The sequence below is a fragment of the Dasypus novemcinctus genome, chromosome 22 (genome assembly GCF_030445035.2).
Source record: "Dasypus novemcinctus isolate mDasNov1 chromosome 22, mDasNov1.1.hap2, whole genome shotgun sequence".
NCBI lineage: Eukaryota > Metazoa > Chordata > Mammalia > Cingulata > Dasypodidae > Dasypus > Dasypus novemcinctus.
The window spans coordinates 43447474-43470890 of NC_080694.1; the positions used below are offsets into that span (position 1 = coordinate 43447474).

General features: G+C 39.6%; 1 protein-coding gene across 1 annotated transcript in view; it reads left to right on the plus strand.

Annotated features, from left to right (window-relative positions):
• Nucleotides 1-667: 667 nt before the first annotated feature.
• The window catches only part of SMIM13 (small integral membrane protein 13), a 40149-nt gene continuing 17399 nt past the window's right edge, over nt 668-23417 (plus strand). Inside the window, exon 1 of the mRNA XM_071210969.1 lies at nt 668-1128. Within this exon, the coding sequence (XP_071067070.1) occupies nt 1053-1128 (76 nt within the window). The 5' untranslated portion in view covers nt 668-1052. The remainder of the gene's footprint in view (nt 1129-23417) is intronic.

Sequence of the window (23417 nt, forward strand, 5' to 3'; positions counted from 1 at the left end):
TCAAGTTTGCGCAGCAAGGTCTTTAGCTGTGGGTCATCCGTCACCCGGTTTCGAGGAAGCAGCTGAATCAATGAACAACTCGGGTGAATTCAGGGCATAACAGATGTGTTCAAGTTGTCCGCGGACCATTTCTGAAATGCAAAACTTATGAAAACATGGAACATAACATCTGTTGCAGGAAAGAAAGGGAGATTCCGTGCCCTTAGCCCGTCTCCTGGCAGAACTGTGCGCACCTCTAGCCACTGCACCGGGCAATCGGGCTAGGTTCAGGTGCAACCAGTTCGTCAAGCGGCTGCCTCCCCTCTCCCCCCTCCTCGTACTTCGTCGCCATGACTTCAAATGGAACGACGCCGTGCATGCAGTAATGGTTGAAGGCACGCTGGGGCCCTGGCACGGCGCAGGCAGCCGCGAAGACCAAGGCTTCCTAGAACTCGCGTCTACATCCAGAGGCAGATACTCTCCCAAGGCAGCGGGGGCGAGGGGCGGGCGCAGCGGCGCGGCGGCGGCGCGGTGCATTCTGGGAGTTGTAGTCCCCCCGGGCGCCCTCTCCACGCCTCCGCCGGGCCCCGCACTCCATCTCCCAGCCAACCCCGCGCCGCGGCCGAGGCGAGCCGAGGGGCGCCCGGTGATGAGCCGCCGCAGGGGGAGGGGGCCTGGGGCCGAGGGGCGGCTGCGGCGGCCGCCGGGAGCCGTTAGCATCTGCCGTCCCCAGGGCCCGGGGAGCCTGCGGCCGTGTGGCCGCCGCGTGGCCCTCGGTTCGCGCTCTCTCCCGTGCCCAGGCGCGCGGCGTCTAGCCATGGAAGCGCGTCCGGCCGTCGCCGGGCTCTCCCGGCGCGGCGTCCCCGGCTCTCCGGAGCGATGAGGGGGTAGCGGCGCCGGCGGCTGCCCGCAGCCCGCGTCACCCGCCCCGGCGCAGGGGAGGTGCCGCCCCGCCCCCTGGGGGCGCTGCCGAGGGGCGCCCGCCGCCCATGCCGCCCCGGCGCCCGGTCGCACTCGGTGCCCGCCGCTGAGGCCGAGGACGCGCCGCCTGCCCGGCGTCCCCCGCCGCCAAGATGTGGCACAACGTCGGGCTGACCCTGCTGGTGGTCGTGGCCACGCTGCTGATGGTCCTGCTGCTGATGGTGTGCGGTGAGTGCGGGCGCCCGGCCGGGGTCCTCTACCCACGCTGTCCACACCCGAGCCCGACCCTCATCGCTGACCTGTTTTCAATGCCCCCCTTCCCCGCAAAAAGGCAGGGATGGACAAGTGTCTTAGAGTCGTCTGTTGCCCGCTGTCCTCTCCTGGGGAGGGCAAGGATCCTTCCTGGGCTGGACATCTCGGCTCTGCGTTAAAGCAGCTTTTGCTTCTCGGCAGCCTCTGCACTCGGTTGCCCAGATTTCCATTCTTGGCCTGTAGGAGAAGGCGAAGTGATTGGTTTCCTCCTTTTCCTTTTTACAGGTAGTGACCCTAACGACGAGAGGTTTCACTCTCTCCGTGTAATCTGGGATAGGGACGGAGTTGGGGTTTAAGCACCCATGTGAAATTGTTTGCCTCGAGTCCAGCCTTCCACTAAATTCCAAACAGAGATGTTCAGATTAGGCAGAACTTAAAAACACTGTATTAAACTTTCAGGGTCAGGTAACCTTACTCTTAGTTCTGAAATAATGGTGTTGTTTGCTTTGCTGTGGATTTTTTTCCTGCCCTGGGATGAGAGGGCATGAAGCTTTTCTCTCGCGGTAGCATTAGCACAATCTTCGATCTTTTTGATTTCTTTATACACAGTAACTGGGAAGGACAGATCTCTTAGCAAAGTTGCTGAGCAATTGTAAAAATGTGGGAAGTAGTTAGAACTGATGTCAGTGAGTTTATTTTTTCCTGTTTACGTTATTGAAGTATGGATTCCAGTTGATGCTCTAATGGTTCAGAATTCATAATAAATACCATAGAGCTTATTCATTACACGGTTAATGTACTACTTAATACTCAGTATCAGATCTGTGAAGAAGTGTGTGCTTGTGCATTTGCCTATATATTTGTGCATATATATTTAAAATTGTTTTCTAAGACATCAGAGTTAAAGCTTCTAAATACACAGCCTTATTTTTTTCTGAGTTGAAGCAATTGAAAAGACTTTCTCAATTTCCTGCTTGTGATTTCAAGATTTGGGTCTAATTGCAGATGTTTCAGGCTCTTCTAGTAAGGAAAACCAGATCGCTGAGATTTGTTTGGAAGTGGGGGAGAAGAGCGTATGTTATCTTTTCCAATTCAAAGATGCAGGCTGTTTAGCGATGGGGATGTGATATCAAGACCATACCACACCTTGGATGGAATATTTGCCAAACTTGCCTTTGAGGCATCAGAATACCTAATTGCTACAGCTTTAGACTTGTTCTGTCAGCTCCCAATAGCGATTCAACTCTTTAATTTTCGCCATTTTTCTGAAAGTGCCCTGCCTTTGGTTTCAGAAAACATTATGGAATAAGAGAGTTGTGGTAGGTGAAAGAACACCTTTTGATCACAATGGTCAGGAGCGGTAAAGTAAGCCAAGGCCTTTTTGTTGGGAGAGCTAAGGAAGGGTTAGCTTCCTGGTTTCAGTAGGGTGGGGCTGTGGTTGAGGGAGGGGCGGGAAGGATGGCAGCAGATTTGAAAGAGAAATTAGGGTGCCATTTTTCCAGTGCTAGCTGACAGGTCAGGAGTGGCTGATAGTTCAGGCATAAGCCCTTAAACCATGCTTCTCACCTTTCTGGTGGTCACAAGACCTTTTGAGAATCTGATGAATGCTGTGAACGTTTTCCCTAGAAAAATGCACCAACACTTTCTTTTCCCCTGTCTTTCAGAGGCTTTATGGACTCCCCTTCCTTAAGCACTGCCGTGGAGTTCAGATTAAGAGCCTCAGCCTTTCGGGCTGGGTCTTCTCTTTTCTGATTTCATTCACATCAGCACACTGAGTGTCGGATGCCTACTAGGCTTGGGAACACAGAAGCTTAAGCACTGCACGGGCTCTGCCCCCACGGCACTGACAGCCTAGTTTGTTTTATAACTCTGACGGCCTCTTTCACATAGTGAATTCTATTTTTCAGATTGCAGGTTCCCGGGAAGGTTCTCTTCTCCTGTTGTATTGGCTGTCTGCTGTCTGGCCTCTCATTCACTCTAAAAACCACTCTAGCCTGTTTTCCACCTGCAACATTCACTGAAGCTGTCCTTGTCAAGATCAGTAACAACTGGCCTTCATGCTGCCAAACCTGTGGTCTCTTATCTGTCTTCATTCTGCTTAACCCCGCATCACTCCTTCTAGACACTTCTCTGTGAGGTCTTTCTCTTGGGCTTTGGTATACTCTACATTCATGGTTTTCTTCCTACATACTAATTGTTTTCTTTCTTTTTCTGGCTTCTCATCCTCTTCCTCTGAATTTCTTAATCTTTGGACCATGTCCTAAAATAGGAAATACATTTTACTTTATTTTTAGTAATTCACAAGTGTATAAATTACACGTCAGTCATCTGTCATTTCTTTCTGCCTGTCTGCCTGCCTATCTATCTTTTTATGGAATAAAAATTTTATGAAGTAGTACTTACCCTTACTCCAGGAGGTAGAAGCATACTGCTATTTTTGTTCTCTTTATTTTCTTCTGTCTAACTAGTCCTGGAGAGCCCAGGACTCGGCCCTAACTCTTCTTTATGTTCTCTCCCTGTAGTATCTATTCAAGGCACAGAATTTAAATATGAATTATAGTTAGTGACTCTAAAATTTCTATCTCCAGCCCTCATACTCACTTCTCTTCTGAGGCCAGGCTCATGCGTTAGACTTTTTTCTTGATCTTGCCATTTGAGATATAATAAGCCTCTCAAATGTAATATATTTAAAACTGAACTCTTGATTTCTACCACCTGTTCCTCCTGTCCCAGTCTTTCCCATCTCAAATGTTACCAGCATCCACTCAGTGGTGCAAGCCAAGAACTTGATTGCTATCCTTGGTTTTTCCCTTTTCCTTTCCTCCTACTCTGCCTTCTCATATACACATCAAATCTATCTTCTAGTCTTCTCCGTTTTCTCTCTTAAAAAAAAAAATTGAAATATAGTTTCTTCTCCATGTCTAGCACCACCACCACCATCCTTGGCCTGCCTTTAGTTTCCTTTCTAGTCTCCTTTTACCTTTTCTACCCCATCTTCTTTTTGTAATTCACTTTCCGCATACTAGCCAGACTTTTTTTCCCCCAAGAAAATATTTTATCAAAAGTTTTTAACAAAAGAAATATAGCTTCAAAAGTACTGCTTTGGATAGATAGTACAAGGCATGGGACTGTATAACACAGTGAACCATATGGTGAAGATGGACTGTGATTAACCATACAAATATGAAGGTTTCTCTCCTAAACTCTATAACAAATGTACAGTACTAATATACAGTGTTAATAATAGGGGATGTATGGAGAAAATATACGAAATGTAAGCTATGGCTCATAATGGTAATAGTCTGATGATGATCTTCATAATCTGTAACAAATATTCCACAACAATGCAAGGTGTTGGCAGAGGGATGATGTGTGGGAATTCCGCATATAATGCATGATGTTTTCAATAAGCTCACAACTTCTCTAATAAAAAAATATGTATTAAAAATTTTTTTTAAAAGTCAATAGTACTGAGAGACATAAAAAAAAGTAGTGTCTTACAGCCCTCAGTTTTGTTGTATCCTCTGGTTATTTACTTCCATATTTCTAAATAACTTACCCATTGCTGTTTCTTGGTTTGTTAGTTTTGGATATTATTTATTAACCCTAGTAGATTCCCCATTTTTTCCCTCTGTGCCATTAATTGCACAGTTTTTGGTTAGCTAGATAGTCTTATTCTTGAATGTAAATATTGTTTCCTGCTGGTCAAATAGTATGTATGATCATACTCCCTTTTTTATGTGGGTCATCATTTTTCTTGAAGTTAATACTTGACTTTTAAATTCACCTGCTGTTACTTTTTTGTATTTACCAATAGTTATTTGTGTACCACCATCCTACCACAGTATTCCATTTTCCCTTACAAATACCTGTCAGTAATGTTTCCTGTATGTTTAAATTGTTTTTTCTTTACCTACTTCCTAGTCCCAAGACTAGAGCCTTCCATCACTCTCAACAGCTATTATTCTAGGTCTGCCCTTTACCTTCAATGCTATAATCTCTGCTTTCTGGATCTCATGTCATTATTTTTGCCATTTTATGCTCTTCTTTTGTTGGAGCACATTTTCTGGTAGCTTTCTAAGAAAGGATACATAGAAAATAGTTTTTTGAGCTAATGCTCAATGAAAGTGTATTTTTTTTCCCTACCCTCATACTTGATTGATAATTTGACTGGAATAGGGTTGCAAACAATTTTCTAAAGTATTACTTCATTTATTTCTAGCTTCCCAGGCCTAATTTTTAGAAATCTAACACCTTCTGTTTTCTTGTACTTGTAAGTGACTGACTTTTTCTTTTGAGATGCTTTTTAGATTGCCATTTTATCATTGATAATCTGAAAGTTCATAATGATATGCTTTGGTATGTATCACTTGCATTTTCCTGGGCCCTCTTAATTTAGATTTATTCTTCAGTTCTGGAAAAATTCTGTATTATATTTTTGATACTATCCTCCTTTCCACTTCCTTGGTTCTTTCTTTCTGAAACTTTTATTAGTTGGAGGTTGGATCCCTGGGCTAATTCAATTTTATTTTTTTATCCCCTATTTTTTTGTCTCATTTTTCTTCCTCCTCCTTTTATATGGGAGGTATTTTGGGTTATATCTTCTTTCTATAATATTAAGTTTTTATTTTAGCTATCCAATTTTTAATTTCTAAGACTGTCCTTGTTCTGTAATATTCCTTTTCCATAGCACTGGTTGTTGCTTTAGGTAGCCAGCTCTGGGCTCACTGCAAGGTGATTGAGCAGTGCATTGACATCTTCTTTAGGGGTACCCCCAATTACAGTATCTGGGGATCTATTCTATTTTTCCAGACAAGACCCCTCTAATTTCTGACATGGGGATTTAAATGTGGCTCCTGGCCATGTGAAAGTTCTGTATGTAGACTTTCAACCAGTCTGTCTTTGTTTCTTCCCTCTACTGTCCCATCACAAGTCCTGATCCTTCCTGAGGTTTTTCATTGCATTTTGGCTTCCAGTTGCATTGCATTTGGACTCCTCTTCTGCTGATGACCAGAGTTTTGTTTCCTTTTAAAAGTGTTCCTCCTTGTTTAAATCTGCCCTCCAATGGCTTCCCACTTTCCTTGGGATAAAATCCAGATTTCCTACTATGGCCTGTAAGGATCTGTGATCTAGCCCCTACCTAGCTCTCTGATCTCATCTCCAACCACTTTCCCTACTACTGGACATTCCAGGAACAGGCCCACCTTGTTCTCTCCGCAGGGCTTTTGTCCTCAGTCTTCTAACCCTTCACATGGCTGTTTCCTCTTCATTCAGGTTTAGCTCAGATGTCACCTCAGAGAGACCTTCCTTGATCACCTGTGGTAGCCCTCCCAATCACTCTTTATGCCTTTGACCCTTAGTTTTCAAAGTACTCTTAGCACTTTCTGAAATGAGACATTTTGTATGTCTATTTCTTTTTCCATAAGGTCAGGGACCTTGTTGGCCTTGTTCACTACTCTATCTGTAGGTCCTAGAATAGTGCCTGGCATGTGGTAGGCCTTCATAAATTTGAATGAAAGAAAAAAGATCCCTCAGTATAAATTATTAAATTCCCATTGCAAATAAGTCTTAAGTATAGGTGGCACAAACCAAGGGTTACCTCAAGACAGATAACCCTCAATCAAACACACTTAATAAGCTCTTATATGGTGGTGGTTGTGGCTGCCCCCAAACTAGTAAGCCCTCTAGGAGCTTAGAATCTGGTGGGGAAGACGTTCATATAGCAGTTAATTCTGTTTAAATCTAGGCTTCTCTTCTGACCTTTAGTTTCATATATTCAGCTCAACCCCTTTTCCTGTTTGTGTTGTTGAGTTCAGACTCTCCCTAAAATTTGCTATTCTTGTTTTCAGTTTATACATAAAATCTTAGGGGCATTTTATCTTCCTCATTCATTCCCAATCACTGGGCCATGTGTCGTACACCATTCATCTCCCAAATATTTGAGCATTTTTTAAAAAGTTTTGTACTGAGATATGAAGATAAGTAAGACCTAGTTCTACCTTCCACAGATTATGGTGGGGGATACAGCTTAGTCATTCCTTTCAACAACAAATTGCAAGTCTATTAAAAAGATTTACTAATGTAGGTATTTTTTTGTGTGTGTGTGTACAAGAAATTCATCAACTTGGGCACCTTTCCTTCCAAACAGAAACAAGTGCTCCCATTGCCTAAGCTTCCATGTATAATCAGCTCTAAGTTCATCTCCTTACCTATGTGTATGATTAATTTTAATCAGGATTTAATTTATTAAGTTATAAATTTAACACCAAATTTTCAGGTCCTTAAGATCAATGCAAAGATATTACGTTATTTAATAAATTTAGCATTTCTGTTTAAAAATTACTTTCATTCATTAATTGATTAGTGTTCAGTATTGGCAGAACAAATTCCCCTAAACACTTAACATCTTTTAAATATTTAATTTTTCCTTAGACATTTAACATACTGATTCTTTTAAACACTTCAAACATTTTACCATTCAAATGTAATTTTAAAAACAGAATTTCCCTTAGTATTTAAAAAACCTAATATTAATAATTATAGAAAATCATAGAAACCTAGAAATCAGATTACTTTTTTAATGGCTCAACTTCTCTTAAGCATCTCATCTTTAAAAAACAGCATGAACAAAGAAACAGATAAGTTAAAAATTCATTGCTGCTTTTCACTATTAATGTCATCTAGTGGTACCCTGCTTAACGGAGCAGCTCAATAAGTCTGCTTTATTAAAATTATATTTTAGTAAGCCTCTATGTTGAAAAATATGCCTTCTTCGCCTTCTTCTTACCTGGCTTATCAGGAGCACTCAACATAGCTGACTGTTCTCTTTTGCTTGGTTTCGGAGCCACTGCTTTCTTGGCCAGCCTCACTGACCATTCTTCCTCAGTCTCCTTTTGCTGATTCTTTTTCTCCCCAAGATCCTAGGGCTTAGTCTTAGACCACTTATATTTCTGCTGACCCCACCTCCTAAATGATTTCATTTGCACTTGAGGTTTGAATAGCATATGTATATTGACAGCTCCCAAATATATACCTCTCTCCTGGGCCTCTTGCCCTAACTGCCAGACTTGTATATCCAGTAGTCTCCTTGGACATCTCCAGTTGAGACATTTGATAGGCACCTCAAACTTAACATGCCCAAAACCACATTCCTCATCTTGCTCTTCTTGCAGCCTTCCCCACCTCAGGAAACAGCACCTTTTATCATTCCAGTTACTCAAGCCAAAAACCTGGCACTTGTCTTAACCCTCTTCTCTTCCTTTCACACCAGAATGTTCTAATAGATATATTTTCATCCAGCCACTTTTCAAAATGTCCTTTGCTACCATCCTAATCAATCCACCATCTTCTCTTTTCTGGGTTATTAAAGTAGACTAATTATTCTCCCGGTTTCTGCCCTTGCTCTTAGAGTCGGTTCCTCATTCCAGCTTTAAGACTAAAAACTTCTTGAAAGGAAATTGAAGTACCTGACTCTCTTTTGCTTAAAACCTTCTTGTGCTTGGGCTGTGTAAAAGCCAGCCATCGTGGTGGCCCTTGAGGTCACATGGGTTCCCTCTCCCTTAAAGCCTCGGCTACTGCCATTCTTCCCGTTGCTTGTATGCTCCGGCCACACTGGCCCAGTTGGTGTACCTTCAGCATAGCCCACCGGTCACACACTTGTCTCGAGTCTTTGCACATGCCGTTCTTTCTGTCTGGAATGCTCAGCCTCTAGATAGCAATGTGGCCTGTTCCTTCACTTCATTCAGGAAATCATTCAATGTCACTTTGTTAATGAGACCTCCCCATGCTCTCAGTAAAATACCATCCTCTCTCCCCCCCACACACCCTCTTTCCCCTTACTCTGATTGATTTTTTCCTATAGCACTTTATTGTAACTAGACAAATGTTGCTTATTTGTAAGTTCCAGGACAGGGACTTGTTTAACTGTCTTACTGTTCTGTCTCCAGCAGTAAGGCTAGTGCTTGGAACACGGTAGGTTCTCAGTGAATATTTGAATGAATGAATTTTCAGCTCTTGAATTTCTGTTTAGGGATGAGGTTAGAGGTATATGCAGGAGGCATCCAGATTGTGGTACATTATATGCATTGCTTACAGTATTTGTGCTTTCTTGTAGGCAGTGGGAACCTGAGGGGTTTATTATTTTCTTATCAGGAACTTAAGGTTTTATAGGTTGCTTTAGTACAGGGGTTCTTAACCTTTTTTGTTCCATGAACCCCTTTGCCAAACAGGTGAAAACCACGGATCCCTTACTAAGCCCACACTATACTGTGTATTATTTAATAAATATATCACACCCGCACCAACATGTTCCCACACGAATGTTTTTTTGAATTTCAATTCACGCTCATGGACCCCTTATTAAGAACCCCTGCTCTAGTGGCAGTGTGAGGAGAAGGGGAGAAACCAGTTAGGTTAGTGTACATGTGATGAGAGTTTGAACTAAGGTGTCAACAGTATGGGCTAGGAGTGGTGGGTGGCCTTCCGATCATAGCAGGACCCAGCAACAGTGCTGCCACTTCTGTCTGCTGGGCCTGCCACCATGTCTAAAGAGCCTGTTGGATCTGAAGTCTTTGGACAAAATTAGAACCCAGTAAACATATGTTCTTGGAGAATATCAGAGTGTAGTTTATATGAAAAGAGAAAAGTAGTGATTTATCTGGCGTGCAGAGCTGCCCTTCTCCAGAGGTTGGCTTGGTTCATGCCTCCTACCTACTTCAGCATGGCCCGCCAGACCCTGGGCAGACTGTAATTTACAGGCCTGGTCTGGTCTGATACAAGGTCAGGGAATTAGCGAGAGTGAATGGAGTTAGACTCGGGCTGACGTAGTTTTAAAGACTCCTAGCATTGCCTCTTACTGGCTGTATGACTTGAGCAGTGTACCCAACCTCTCTAATCCATAAATTCCTTTTTTTGCAAAATATAGATAATACCTACTTCATCACAGGGTTAGGAGGATTAACTAAATAGCATAACTAAATTACCTAATTCGGAGTTGGTACTTAGTAAATGGTAACTGTGTCTAATAGGATTGCTGTGATAAAAAATGGGGATTGGGAAAAAAATCTAAACTTTCAAAGACAAAGGAACCAGATGAGCAATTATTTTTAATATGCCGTTTTACCAACTGTGATGCACTGTTATCATATGAAGGTCTAATAGTAGCTATATAATACTTTTGAGTTGCCTAAGTGTTTTATATGTTCTACCATGTTAGGGACGTAGTTTTATTAATCCCCATTTTACAGATGAAAAGATATTCAGGCACAGAAAGATGAAGCAGCTTGTCCAGGTCACAAGCTGATGACTGATAGGAACTTGGATTCTAACCCAGAGTCCAAGAAAGTGGTCTTAATAGAAATTAAATGTCATTGGAATAATGGGATTACACTTTTTAATTTTATTTTTGCTTATTTGTATTTTCTAATTTTCTGTGTGAGAATTTTATTATTTGTGTAATTTTTTAGAAGTTGAAATGATGGAGGGTTGGATGTTTAGATAAATCATGTGATAGCTAGCTATTTTTTGAACTTTTGTGCCAAACATGAAAACTATAGCTTCTTTGTTTTCATATTTGCTTTTCTCTCTAATAATGAGTTTAAGCTGTTATAGGCATGAACAGAGTTTACAAGTTTAAATATGACTAATCTAGATATAGGAAATTTTTTTGTATATATATAACTTGGACCATGTATTTGAAATTCATTTATTTCCATTCACAATCTGTTTTAGATAATTTCTGCATATCTTTCTCACACTGAGGCACAGGTGAATAAACATGAATTAATTGATGTTTGAAAATTATGTGTTTGAAGATTAAATCAGGTTTTAAAAATTTAAGCTGTCCTTCCTTTAACATGATTTTACTTTGTAGTCATCAAATGTGATGAATGTACCACACTAATGAAAGAAGTTGTTGATATGGGGAAAGAGGGGGATGTGGCGAGTGGGGCATATGGGAATCTCCTATATATATATATTTTTAAAGATTTATTTATTTATTTCTCTCCCCTTCCCCCCCACCCTGGTTGTCTGTTCTCTGTGTCTATTTGCTGCGTCTTCTTTTGTCCACTTCTGTTGTTGTCAGCGGCGCGGGAATCTGTGTTTTCTTTTTGTTACTTCATCTTGCTGTGTCAGCTCTCCGTGTGTGCGGCACCATTCCTGGGCAGGCTGCACTTTCTTTCACGCTGGGCGGCTCTCCTTATGGGCCGCATTCCTTGCGTGTGGGGCTCCTCAGCGCGGGGACACCCCTGCATGGCAGGGCAATCCTTGCACGCATCAGCACTGTGCGTGGGCCAGCTGCACTCGGGTCAAGGAGGCCCGGGGCTTGAACTGCGGACCTCCCATGTGGTAGACGGACGCCCTAACCACTGGGCCAAGTTCGCCTCCCTCCTATATTTTTTAATGTAACATTTTGTATGATCTATGTATCTTTTAAAAATAAATAAAAAATATATTAAAAATGATTTTACTTAGGATAATACACATTTCAAAGGTAATGGAATAAGATGAAAATGTGTTGATTACAGAGGCATGAACAGATTTTGCAGGTCATCTAGTACGTTGGTTTTCATCCAGTCTGCAAAGTTGTTTTAGATATCTGGTAAATAATTGATTATAAATTTTTGTGAAATCAACTTTATTAAAGAATAATAACACACAATAAAAATTTAAGGACAAGTTTGATGAGTTTTGGCAAATGGAACCACCGGCAGTCAGAAGCCAGAGTATTTCTCTAACCCCAAAACACTCCCTCATGCTTCTTTTTAGACTTTCCTTAAGCTTCTAACAACCACTGAATTGCTTTCCTTAACCATAATTTTATATGCTTTTTTTGTGTCTGGCTTCTGTCACTTAGCATATAATGCTTTTGAAATCCATCTGTGTCTTTGCATCTATGCTATTGCTGGGTAGTATGTTTATCCATTTACCTACAGGTGGACATTAGCGTTGTTCCCAGCTTTTGACTTCTATGAATATCATCATCATCATCATCATCATCATTAACAGTCAAACACAAATTTTGGTGTGAACATTTGTTTTTATTTCTCTTGGGCAAATACCTAAGAATGGGATTGCTGGGTCATATGGTAGGTGTAGATTTAACTTCTTAGGAAACTGCCAACAGTTTGTATTCTTACAGCTGTGTATGAGAGTTAAAATTACTGCACATCATCACTACCTCTTAATATTGTCCTTCTAACTTGAGCCTCTCTAGAGATGGGTAGTGATACCTAATTACAACTCAAATTTACATTTCCTTAGTAAGAACATCTTTTCATGTGTTATTTACCATTCTTTATATCTTCTGTGGTAAAGCATCTGTTCATATTTTTTGCCCATTTTTAAATTGGGTTCGGTTTTTATTAAGCTATATCTTTTCTTTATATTTTCTGGAAAAAAATCTTTTATCAGTGTTTTAGTCTGTTAAAGCTGCTGATGTAAAATACCGGAAATGGGTTGTCTTTTATAATGGGGATTTGTTAGGGTAAGAGCTTACAGTTCCAAGGCTGCAGAAATGACCAAATCAAGGTCTCATCAGAGATGCTTTCTTACCAAAGGTGGGTTGCTGACAGATCCTGGACTCCTTCTCTTGATGAGGCAAGATGGGGACCCATCTCTGGAATCCTTGCTCTCACATGGCAGGGTCAAAATGGTGGCTATATTTCTCTGTGTGTTTCTGCTTCCAGTTCTCAATTCATACAAGACCTCAGGAAGAGGGAGAGACCCAACCTGGGTCACTTACATCCTCACTGATGTAGTCCAACAAAGGCCTTAAAAGAATGTAATAAGAAAGTGATCTAATCAAAAGATCCTTTAATGGAATCTAACCAAAAGGCCTCACATACAGTAGGCTTCTATGCACGGAAGGTTAACTTAAGCACATAATTTTCTGGGATCCACAAAAGATTCAAACCAGGACAATCTATATGTTTTGCAGATATTTCCTCCCAGTATGTGACTTCCCTTTAATTTCTTTTTTTAAAAAGATTTTTATTTATTTATCCTCCCCACCTCCACCTCCATTGTTTTATGCTCACTCTCTGCTTGTCTTCTCTTTAGGCATCACCAGGAACCAATCCTGGGACCTTCTGGAGTGCAGAGAGGCGCTCAATCTCTTACACCACCTCAGCTCCCTGGTCTGCTATGTCTCTTACTGTCTCTCCTCTGTGTCTCTTTTGGTTGCGTCATCTTGCTGCACCAGCTTTCCACATGGGACACTACTCTGTGCAGGCCAGCACTCCTGAGTGGGCCAGCTCGCTGTGTGGGGTCAGCTTGCTTTTCATCAAGAGGCCCTGGGAATTGAACCCTGGACCTCCTGTATGGTAGATGGGAGCCCAAATCCATCTTGATTTGGCTTGAGCCACATCCAGTTCCCTTTTCATTTTCTTAAGTGTCTTTTGAAGAGCAAATGTTTTGTATTTTGATTAAGTACCATTTATTGATTTTCTTTTTCTTTTATAGTTCATGCTTTTTGAATCCTAAGAAATCCTTGACTAATCCAAGATTACAAAGATTTTTTTTTTTTACGTTTTCTTCTAGAAGTTTTGTATTTTAGGTTTTATATTTAGGTCTGTGATACATTTCCATATAAATTTTTTTGTGTATGGTTTAAGGATCAAGGTTATTTTTTTCTTTTTTAAGTAAGGATTTCTATTCCAGCATTGTTAATTTATTGAAAAAAGGTTATCCTTTCTTATTAAATTGCCTTGGTATCATTGTTGATAATCAGTTGACCGTATATGTATGGGTTTATTTCTGTACTCTCTACTATTCCATTGATCTGTCTTTCCTCATATCATTACAACACTATCATAAATCTTTTTCAAAATTGTTTGACTTTTCCGTTTCTACTAATAGATATATTGGATCTATAGATCAAGTTGCAGAGCATTGACATCTTAACAATGTTGAATCTTCTGTTCTGTGACCTTATGATATCTCTCCATTTTTTAGGACTTCCTTAATTTCTCTCAGCAACATTTTGTATATTTCAGTGTATAATGTAGGCCATACACTCAAGTTTAACCATAAAGGTTTCATATTTTTGATGCTATTGTAAATGGTATTCTTTTCATTTCAATTTCTAATTATTCACTGCTAATATATAGAAATAAAAATGATTTTTGTATATTAACTTTATACCCAGCAAAACTGCCAAACTCATTTATCAGATTTTTATTTTATTTTTTCACACTTCTTAGCATTTTCTACTCGGAGACTCACGTCAATTGCAAATGAAGACAGCTTTACCCATTCTTTACAATGTGTTTATCTTTTAGTTTTTTACTTGGCTTATTGCACTGGGTACAGTGTTGAAAAGAAGTCCTGAGAGTAGACCTTAAGGTTTTTTGTAGATATCCTTTATCATGTTGAGGAAGAAAAGTTCACTTCTGTTCCCATTTTGCTGAGTTTTTGTGTTTTTTTTATTCACGAATGGATGTTGTATTTTTTTTCAAATGCTTTTTCTATATCATGATGATCATGTGCTTTGTCTTTAATATGGCAAATTCAATGAATTGATTTTTGATAGTTTATATCAACCCTGCATTCCTTGCATAAACCTTGGTCATCTTGTTTTATGCTTTTTAAATATTGCTGGATTTGATTTTCTAAATATTTAAGAAAACAAATTTACATTCATAAAGAATATTTTTGGTTTTCTTAAATATCTTTGGTTTTATTAGCAAGGTATTGCAGGCCTTTTCAATTGGGATGGGAAGTATTCCCTTCTCTTTTATTTTTTGGAAGAGTTTGCACAGAAGTTATTTGTTAGTTTTTTATTGCTGTATGACAGACTACCACAAACTTGCCAGCCCCTGGTAACCTATATTCTAGATTCTAACTCTGTGAGTTTGTTTATTCTGATTCTTTCATATCAGTGAGATCATACAATATTTGTCCTTTTGTGTCTGGCTTATTTCACTCAACATAATGTCTTCAAGGTCCTTCCATGTTTTGGCATGAACCAGAACTTCATTCCTTTATAATACTGAATAATATTCCATTGCATGTTTATACCACATTTTGTTTATCCATTCATCGGTTGATGGACACTTGGGTTGCTTCCATCTTTTGGCAATTGGGAATAATGCCCGTGAACATTGGTGTTCAAATATCGTTTTAGTCTCTGCTTTTAATTCTTTTGGGTATGTACCTAGTAAAAGGATTGCTAGGTCGTATGGGAATTCTATACTTAGCTTTCTGAGGATTTGCCAAACTGTCTTCCACTGTGCCATATTAAATTTCTTTCAGCAATGAATGAGTGTTCCTATTTCTCTTCACCCTCCACTTGTAATTTTCTGTTTTTTGTAATAGTGGCCATTCTACTGGGTGTGAAATGGTATCTCATTGTGGTTTAGATTTGCATTTCCTTAATAGCAAGTCATGTTGAGCATCTTTCCAAGTGCTTTTAAGCCGTTTGTATATCCTCTTTAGAGAAATGTCTGTATAAGTCTTCTGCCCATTTTTAAATTGGGTTGTTTGTCTTTTTATTGTTGAGTTGCAGGATTTCTTTATATAGTCTGGTTATTAAACACTTATTGGATATGTAATTTCCAAATATTTTTTCCCATTCAGTAGGTTGTCTTTTCACAATTGTGATAATGCCCTTTGCTTCATGAAACTTTTTAATTTTGATGAGGTTCTGTTTATCTTTTTTTGTTGTTGTTGCTTGTGCTTTGGGTGTAAAGTCTTAAGAAACAATTGCTTAACACCAGATTCTGAAGATGGTTCCCTACATTTTCTTCTAAGAGTTTTATAGTCCTCGATCTTATATTTGGGTCTTTGATCCATTTTAAGTTAATTTTTGTATATGATATGAGGTAGGGGTCCTCCTTCATTCCTTTTTTCTTGTAACAATTTTTAACAATTTTATTTTTTATATCAATGTTACAAGGTGCTCCATTAACATAAGATAATAACTACAATAATATTAAATCTGCTCTGGTCTGTGGTTACCCTGACCCCCTTTTTTGTTCATTCCTCAATCTTGAGGGATTTGGGATGATGTCTGCTCTGACTGCTTCAGGCCGAGAGGGCACTTAGATATTTTGAGTCAGAGAAAAAGGAATTGTTTCGCTTGCTGTTGAAGATACTCCTTGTTTTAGGGATGGGATTTGTCCAACATCAGCATTTTGCTAGTTGTCTAGGGAAAGCCTGAAAAACTGTAAGGTAGGAGTTTATTACAACTCTGCTAGGTTTCAGGGCTTTGCCAGCATATGAACAATCCAAATATTTAAGTCTCTGAGAAATATATTTAACAGGTATATTGAAAATTATCAGTTTAAATAAAAAGGGTAGAAGAGTCATGATTAGGGGAATTATAAATGAGTATGACTATGTTATATTTGGGAAATAAATTTCATATGATCCCAAATAGGGCTTGCCAAGGGTGTGTTGATTTCATTAGGCTCTGTGGCTTGCCAATGGTATCTGGCCATACCTAGAGCCCTTGGGAGGACTTTAGTTTGAGGCTTTGTTCACTGTAGCACTTCGTCAGATCTGTATAAGCATATCCTCCAGAATGACCTCCCGACTCACTTTGAAATCTCTTAGCCATAAAAACTCTGTTTTATTTACTATATCCCCCTTTTTGGTCAAGATCTTTTTCCAAATGCATTGTTGAATAATACTTGATAATGCTCCCTTGATGCCAGGGAGGCTCCTCCCTGGGAGTCATGTCCAATGTTTGGGGGTAGGGTAGGGGGAGATGGGGAATTTATTTGCAGAGTTTGGCTTAGAGAGAGGTCATATTTGAGACAAGGAGATTTTCAGGAGGTAACTCTTAGCATTACTTATAATAGGTTTAGTTTCATTATTACAGAAATAAGGTTTATAGTACAAGCATTAAGATCAAGGGCTTGGTATATTGGCCTGTTTTTTGTTTTTAATTAGGTGAGGCTTATATATTCCAGAGATTTTTGCCATCTTATTTGAAATAGAAGCAGGGATTACCCAGGATGGAAGTTGAATATTTTGGTATCTACTGTTTGTGCTTTTATTCAGAGAACATACCTAAGACAGCAAGAATACATTTATATCCTACGTAGGTACACTTTAGGTACATATTTTCCCCCATATACCACCCCAAAATCAATACCCTGTACTAGTGACATACCTTTGTTGTAGCTCCTGAAAGAACTTTCTTAAATTGGTATTACTAACCACAGTCCTTGGCCACACCAGAGTTCACTGTGTTAGACAGTCCCCTATTTCATCCTCTAGCTTTCCTTCCAGCAATATGTATGACCCAAAATATTCCCTTTCCACACACTTTAGCTCTGCTAGTTATACTCATATCGCTGCACCACCATCATCTCCATCCATTTTCTAGCCATTACAATTAATCTAATTATAAATTCTTCACAGATTAACTTTGGTTCAACATTCTCTACTACCATTCTAACTCCTGGTAACTTGTCTTTTGGACTCCATGAGTCACTCACTCTTCCTCCATGAGTTCTTATCAGTGAGATCATGCAGTATTTATCCTTTAGTTCTCTGGCTTATTTAATTTAACAGAAGTCCTCGAGGTTTATCCATGTCGTTGCATGTGTCAGTACTTCATACCTTCTTACAGCTGAATAATATTCCATCTGTCCTAGTTTGCCATGGGGCTGCAATGTAAAGTACCAGAAATGGGTTCGCTTTTATAAAGGGAATTTTATTTAGGGTAAAAGCTTACAGTTCCAAGGCTGTGAAATGTCCAAATCCAAGGCATTAGCAGAGATGCTTTCTCACCAAGTCAGCTACTGGTGATCCTAGCATCCTGCCACATGGCAAAACAAGATGGCTGCCGAGGTTCCTGCCTTGCCCTCCAGAATCTCCTGGCTTCTGGTGTTCAGCTGTGGGCACCCAGGCCTAGGGCTTCTCTCTTTCCAAGCCTCATCTCTGTGTTGGCTGTTCTGCTTTCTTCCTGAGTTCAGCTGTGGGGTATCAGGCATATGGCTTGTCTCTTCAGCCTTGAGCAGCACCATGGGCCCAGGCTTTTGGGGACTTGGTATTTAAACTTAGGCTGCTAGCAGTCCTTGATTGCCCTCTCACATGGATCAACTATGACAGAGCTCCCTTTTCCTCTGTCTCTCTCTGTGTGCCTCTGTTTATGTAAGACCCAGTAGGAGGGCAGAGATTGAACCTGGGTCATGCCTCACTATGTAGTCCAATCAACAACCCCCCTCCTGAACCCCAGGAATGGATTAGTTCAGAAACAAAATCTTTTTCTTTTGGGAACTTCAAACTGTCACACCATCGTATATTTATACCACATTTTGTTTATGCAGTCATCTGTTGATGGACACTTGGATTGCTTCCATCTTTTGGCAATTATGAATAATGCCACTATGACTATTGGTGTGCAAATGTCTGTTTTCATCCCTGCTTTCTGTTCTTCTGGTATATACCTAGTAGCAGAATTGACAGATCATATGGCAGTTCTACACTTAGCTTCCTAAGGAACCACCAAACTGTCCTGCCCAGGGGCTGCACCATTCTACATTCCCACCAGCAGTGAAGGAGTGTTCCTCTTTCTCCACATTCTCTCCAACACTTGTAGTTTTCTGGGCTGATTTTTATTTATTTATTTGTTATTTTTTAATAACAGCCAGTCTAGTAGGTGTGAAATACCTCATTGTAGTTTTGATTTGCATTTTCTAGTAGCTAGTGATGTTAAGCATCTTTTAATGTGTTTTTTAGTAATCTATATTTCCTCTTCGAAAAAGTATTCAAGCCTTTTGCCCATTTTTTAATTGGGTTGTTTGTCCTCTTATTGAGTTGTAGGATATCTTTATAAATCTTATTAGATATGTGGTTTCCAAATATTTTCTCCTATTGAGTAGGCTGTCTTTCTTGACAAACTCCTTTGAAGCACAGAGTTTTGAATTTTGAGGAGATCCCCATTTATCTATTTTTTTCTTTTATCGGGGAGCCTTAGGTATAAAGTTCATGAAACCATTGCCTATTATGAGATCTTGTGGATGCTTCCCTACATTAGCTTCTAGGTGATTTATGGTCCTGGATCTTATATGTAGGTCTTTCAGCCATCTTGAATTAATTTTTATATAGGATGTGAGATAGGGATCCTCTTTCATTCTTTTGGATGTAGATGTCCAATTCTCCCAGCACCATTTGTCGAAGAGACTGTTCTTTCCCAGTGAGTGGACTTGGCAGCTTTGTCAAATATCATTTGGTTGTAGGTGTATGGGTCTATTTTTGGACTCTCAGTTCACTTCCTTTGGTCAATATGTCTATCCTTGTGCCAATATCATGTAGTTTTGGCAACTGTAGCTTTGTAATATACTTTAAAGTCAGGTAGTGTGAGTCCTCTAACTTCAGTCATCTTTTTCAAGATGTTTTTGGCCATTCAGGGCCCTTTACCCTTCAAAATATATTTGATAATTGGCTTTTCCATTTCTGCAAAAAAAAAAAAAGTTGGAATTTTTATTTGATTGCATTGATTCTGTAAATTAATTTGGGTTGAATTGACATTTTTATACATTTATTTAGGTCTTTGCTTTCTTTTAGCAGTGCTTTATAGTTTTCTGCGTACAAGTTCTTTATATCCTCAGTTAAATTTATTCCTAGGTATTTGATTGTTTTAGTTGCTGTTATAAAGGGATTTTTTTTCTTGATTTTCTGCTCAGATGGCTCATTCCTAGTGTATAAGCACACTATTGATTTTTGTGTCTTCATCTTATATCCTGCCACTTTGCTGAACTCATTTATTAGCTCTAGTAGCTTTGTTGTAGATTTTTCAGGACTTTTTATATATATGGTCTTGTCATCTGCAAATAGTGAAAGTTATACTTCTTCCTTTCAGTTTGAATGCCTTTTATTTATTTTATTGCCTAACTGTTCTAGCAGGAACTTATAACAATGTTGAATAACAGTGGTGACAGTAGGCATCCTGTCTTGTTATGGCCTTTCACCATTAAGTATGATGTTAGCTGTTGATTTTATATAGATGCCTTTTATTATGTGAGGAACTTTCCTTCTATTCCTACCTTTGAAGTCTTTTTTATCAAGAAAGGGTGTTGAATTTGTTGAATGCCTTTTCTGTGTTGATAGAGAATATTTTTTCCTTTGAGCTGTTAATGTGGTGTATTTCATCAATTGATTTTCTTGTGTTGATCTACCCTTGCATACCTGGTATAAAACCCACTTGATCATGGTGTATAATTCATTTAATGTGTTGTTGGATTTGATTCGCAAATATTTTGTTGAGGATTTTTGCATCTAAGTTCATTAGAGAGATGGGTCTGTAATCTTACTTTCTTTTAGCATCTTTCTACAGCTTTGGTATTAGAGTGATTTTGGCTTCATAGAATGAGTTAGGTAACATTTCTTCCCCTTCAATTTTTTGGAAGAGTTTTAGTAGTGTTGTTATTAGTTCTTTTTGGAATGATTGGTAGAGTTCACCTGAGAATCCATCTTTTCCTGGGCCTTTGTTGGGAGATTTTGATGACTGATTCAATCTCATTTCTTGCGATTGGTCTCTTGAGGTCTTCTATATATTTCATCACTGTAGCTTATTCAAGTGTTTGTAGAAATACATCCATTTCATCTAAGTTGGCCTACTTGTTGGCATACAATTTTTTCATGGTATCCTCTTAACGATCCTTTTTAGTTCTGTGCTGTCAGTGGTGATGTCCCCTCTCTTGTTTCTATTTGCAGCATCACTGTTTTTTTTCCTTCATTAGCTTATTTAACGGATTGTCAATTGTTTTATTCTTTTAAAAAAACCTACTTTTGGTTTTGTTAATTCTCTTTTTAAAAAAGTCTCAATTTTGGGAAACGGACTTGGCCCAGTGGTTAGGGCATCCGTCTACCACATGTGAGGTTTGCGGTTCAAACTCCGGGCCTCCGTGCTCCATGTGGAGCTGGCCCATGCACAGTGCTGATGCGCGCAAGGAGTGCCCTGCCACCCAGGGGTGTCCCCCGCGTAGGGGAGCCCCACGCGCAAGGAGTGCGCCCGTGAGGAGAGCCGCCCATTGCGAAAGAAAGTGTAGCCTGCCCAGGAATGGCGCCACCCACACTTCCCGTACCGCTGACGACAACAGAAGCGGACAAAGAAACAAGACGCAGCAAATAGACACAGAGAACAGACAACCGGGGCGGGGTGGGGTGGGGGTGGGGGGGTGGAATTAAATAAAAAATAAATAAATCTTTAAAAAAAGAAAGAAACACTATCTTTTAAAAAAAAATCTCAATTTCATTTAATTCTGTTCTAATCTTTGCGTTTCTTTCCTTCTGCTTGCTTTGGGATTAATTTACTCTTTTTCTGTTTCCTTCAGGTATGCAGTGAGGTCTTTGATTTTAGCTCTTTACTTTTTATTATAGGCATTTGGGGCTGTAAATTTCCCTTTCTGCCCTGCCTTTCCTTCATCCCATCAAAACTTATGAGTTTTGATATATTGTGCTTTCTTTTTCATTGGTTTCAAAATATTTATTAATTTCCCTTGCAATTTCTTCTTTGACCCACCAATTAAGAGTGTGTTATTTAGCTTTCATATATTTGTGGATTTTCCAGTAGTCCACCAGTTACTGATTTTCAGCTTTGTTTCATTATTGTCAGGGAAGATTTGTATAATTCCAGTGCTTTTACATTTATTGAGATTTATTTTGTGACCCAACATGTGGTCTTTCCTGGAGAATGATCCAAATGCATTTGAGAAGAATGTATATCCTGCTCTCTTGGGAAGCAGTGTTCTATGTATGTTTGTTAGGCCCAGTTCATTTATCATATTATTCATGTTCTCTGTTTTCTTATTGATCTTCTTTCTAGATATTCTATGTATTGATGGGAGTGGTATATGGACATCTCCAACTATTTTTGTGTAGTGTCTGTTTTTCCCTTCCCAGTTTTGCTAGTGTTTGCCTCATGTATTATTTTTTAAATTTTTAATTTATTTCTCTCCCCTTCCCCGCCCCCCCCCCCCCGCCCCAGTTGTCTGCTCTCTGTGTCCATTTGCTGTGTGTTCTTCTGTGTCCGCTTGTATTCTTGTAAGCAGCACCCGGAATCTGTGTCTCTTTTTTGCATCATCTTGCTGCATCAGCTCTCCATGTGTGCGGCACCACTCCTGGGCAGGCTGAACTTCCTTTCGCACTGGGCGGCTCTCCTTACAAGGCACATTCCTTGCGCGTGGGGCTCCCCTACAGGGGGGACACCCCTGCATGGCAGGGCACTCCTTGTGCGCATCAGCACTGCACGTGGGCCAGCTCCACACGGGTCAAGGAGGCCCTGGGTTTGAACTGTGGACCTCCCATGTGGTAGGTGGACACTCTTATCTGTTGAGCCAAGTCTGCTTCCCTGCCTCATGTATTTTGGGGCACTGTGGTTAGGTGCATAAATATTTTAATTGTTATTTCTTGGTGGATTGCTCCTTTTATTAATACGTGTGTCCTTCTTTGTCTCTGATAACATCTTTTAACCTAAAGTCTGTTTTGTCTGATATTAGTATAATGACCTCAGCTCTTTTTTGGGTAATATTTGCATGGGATATCTTTTTCCATTCTTTCACTTTCAGACTATTTGTGTTTTTGGGTCTAAGGTGAGTCTCTTGGAAATAACATAGAGTTGGATCATGTTTTTTCTTTAATCCATTCTGCCAATCTGTTTCTTTTGATTCAGGTGTTAATCCATTAACATTAGTGTTATTACTATAAAGGCACTTTAGCCATTTTGTCCTTTCATATTTATATTTCATATTTTTGTGTCTTTTCCTTTGTGGCAGCCTCCTTTTCTGTATAGTTATACTGTATAGTGATTTATCTGACTGATCCCTTTCTCATTTCTATTTCTGTATATTTTTAAAATAATTTGTGTATGTTTATTGTTGGGTATGTTATACAACCTACATCTTTTACCTACTAATTTGAAAAGATACTAACCTAGCTTCAACAACAAACATGTTTTATGCTGTCATAGCCTTCTCTTTCCCCTCTTCATGTTGTTTTTGTCCCACTTTACCACTTTATATTTTGCATGTCATTATCAGGAAATATTCCTTTTCTTCAATTATATTCTCTTTTGGAATTAAAGAGTAGTTTATTGAGTGTACAATAATATTGGGTTTGTATTCTTTTTCTTTTAGTTACCCTTACTTCATTTCCTCACACTACTCCAAGCCACTTTCTCTTACATTTTCCTTTTACCCTCTAGAATTTCTTTAGTGATTTTTGTAGGTCAGGTTTTTTGTTGATGAACTCTCTCAGTTTCTGTTTATATGTGAATATTTCTAACTCACCCTCAATTTGAAGAACAATTTTGA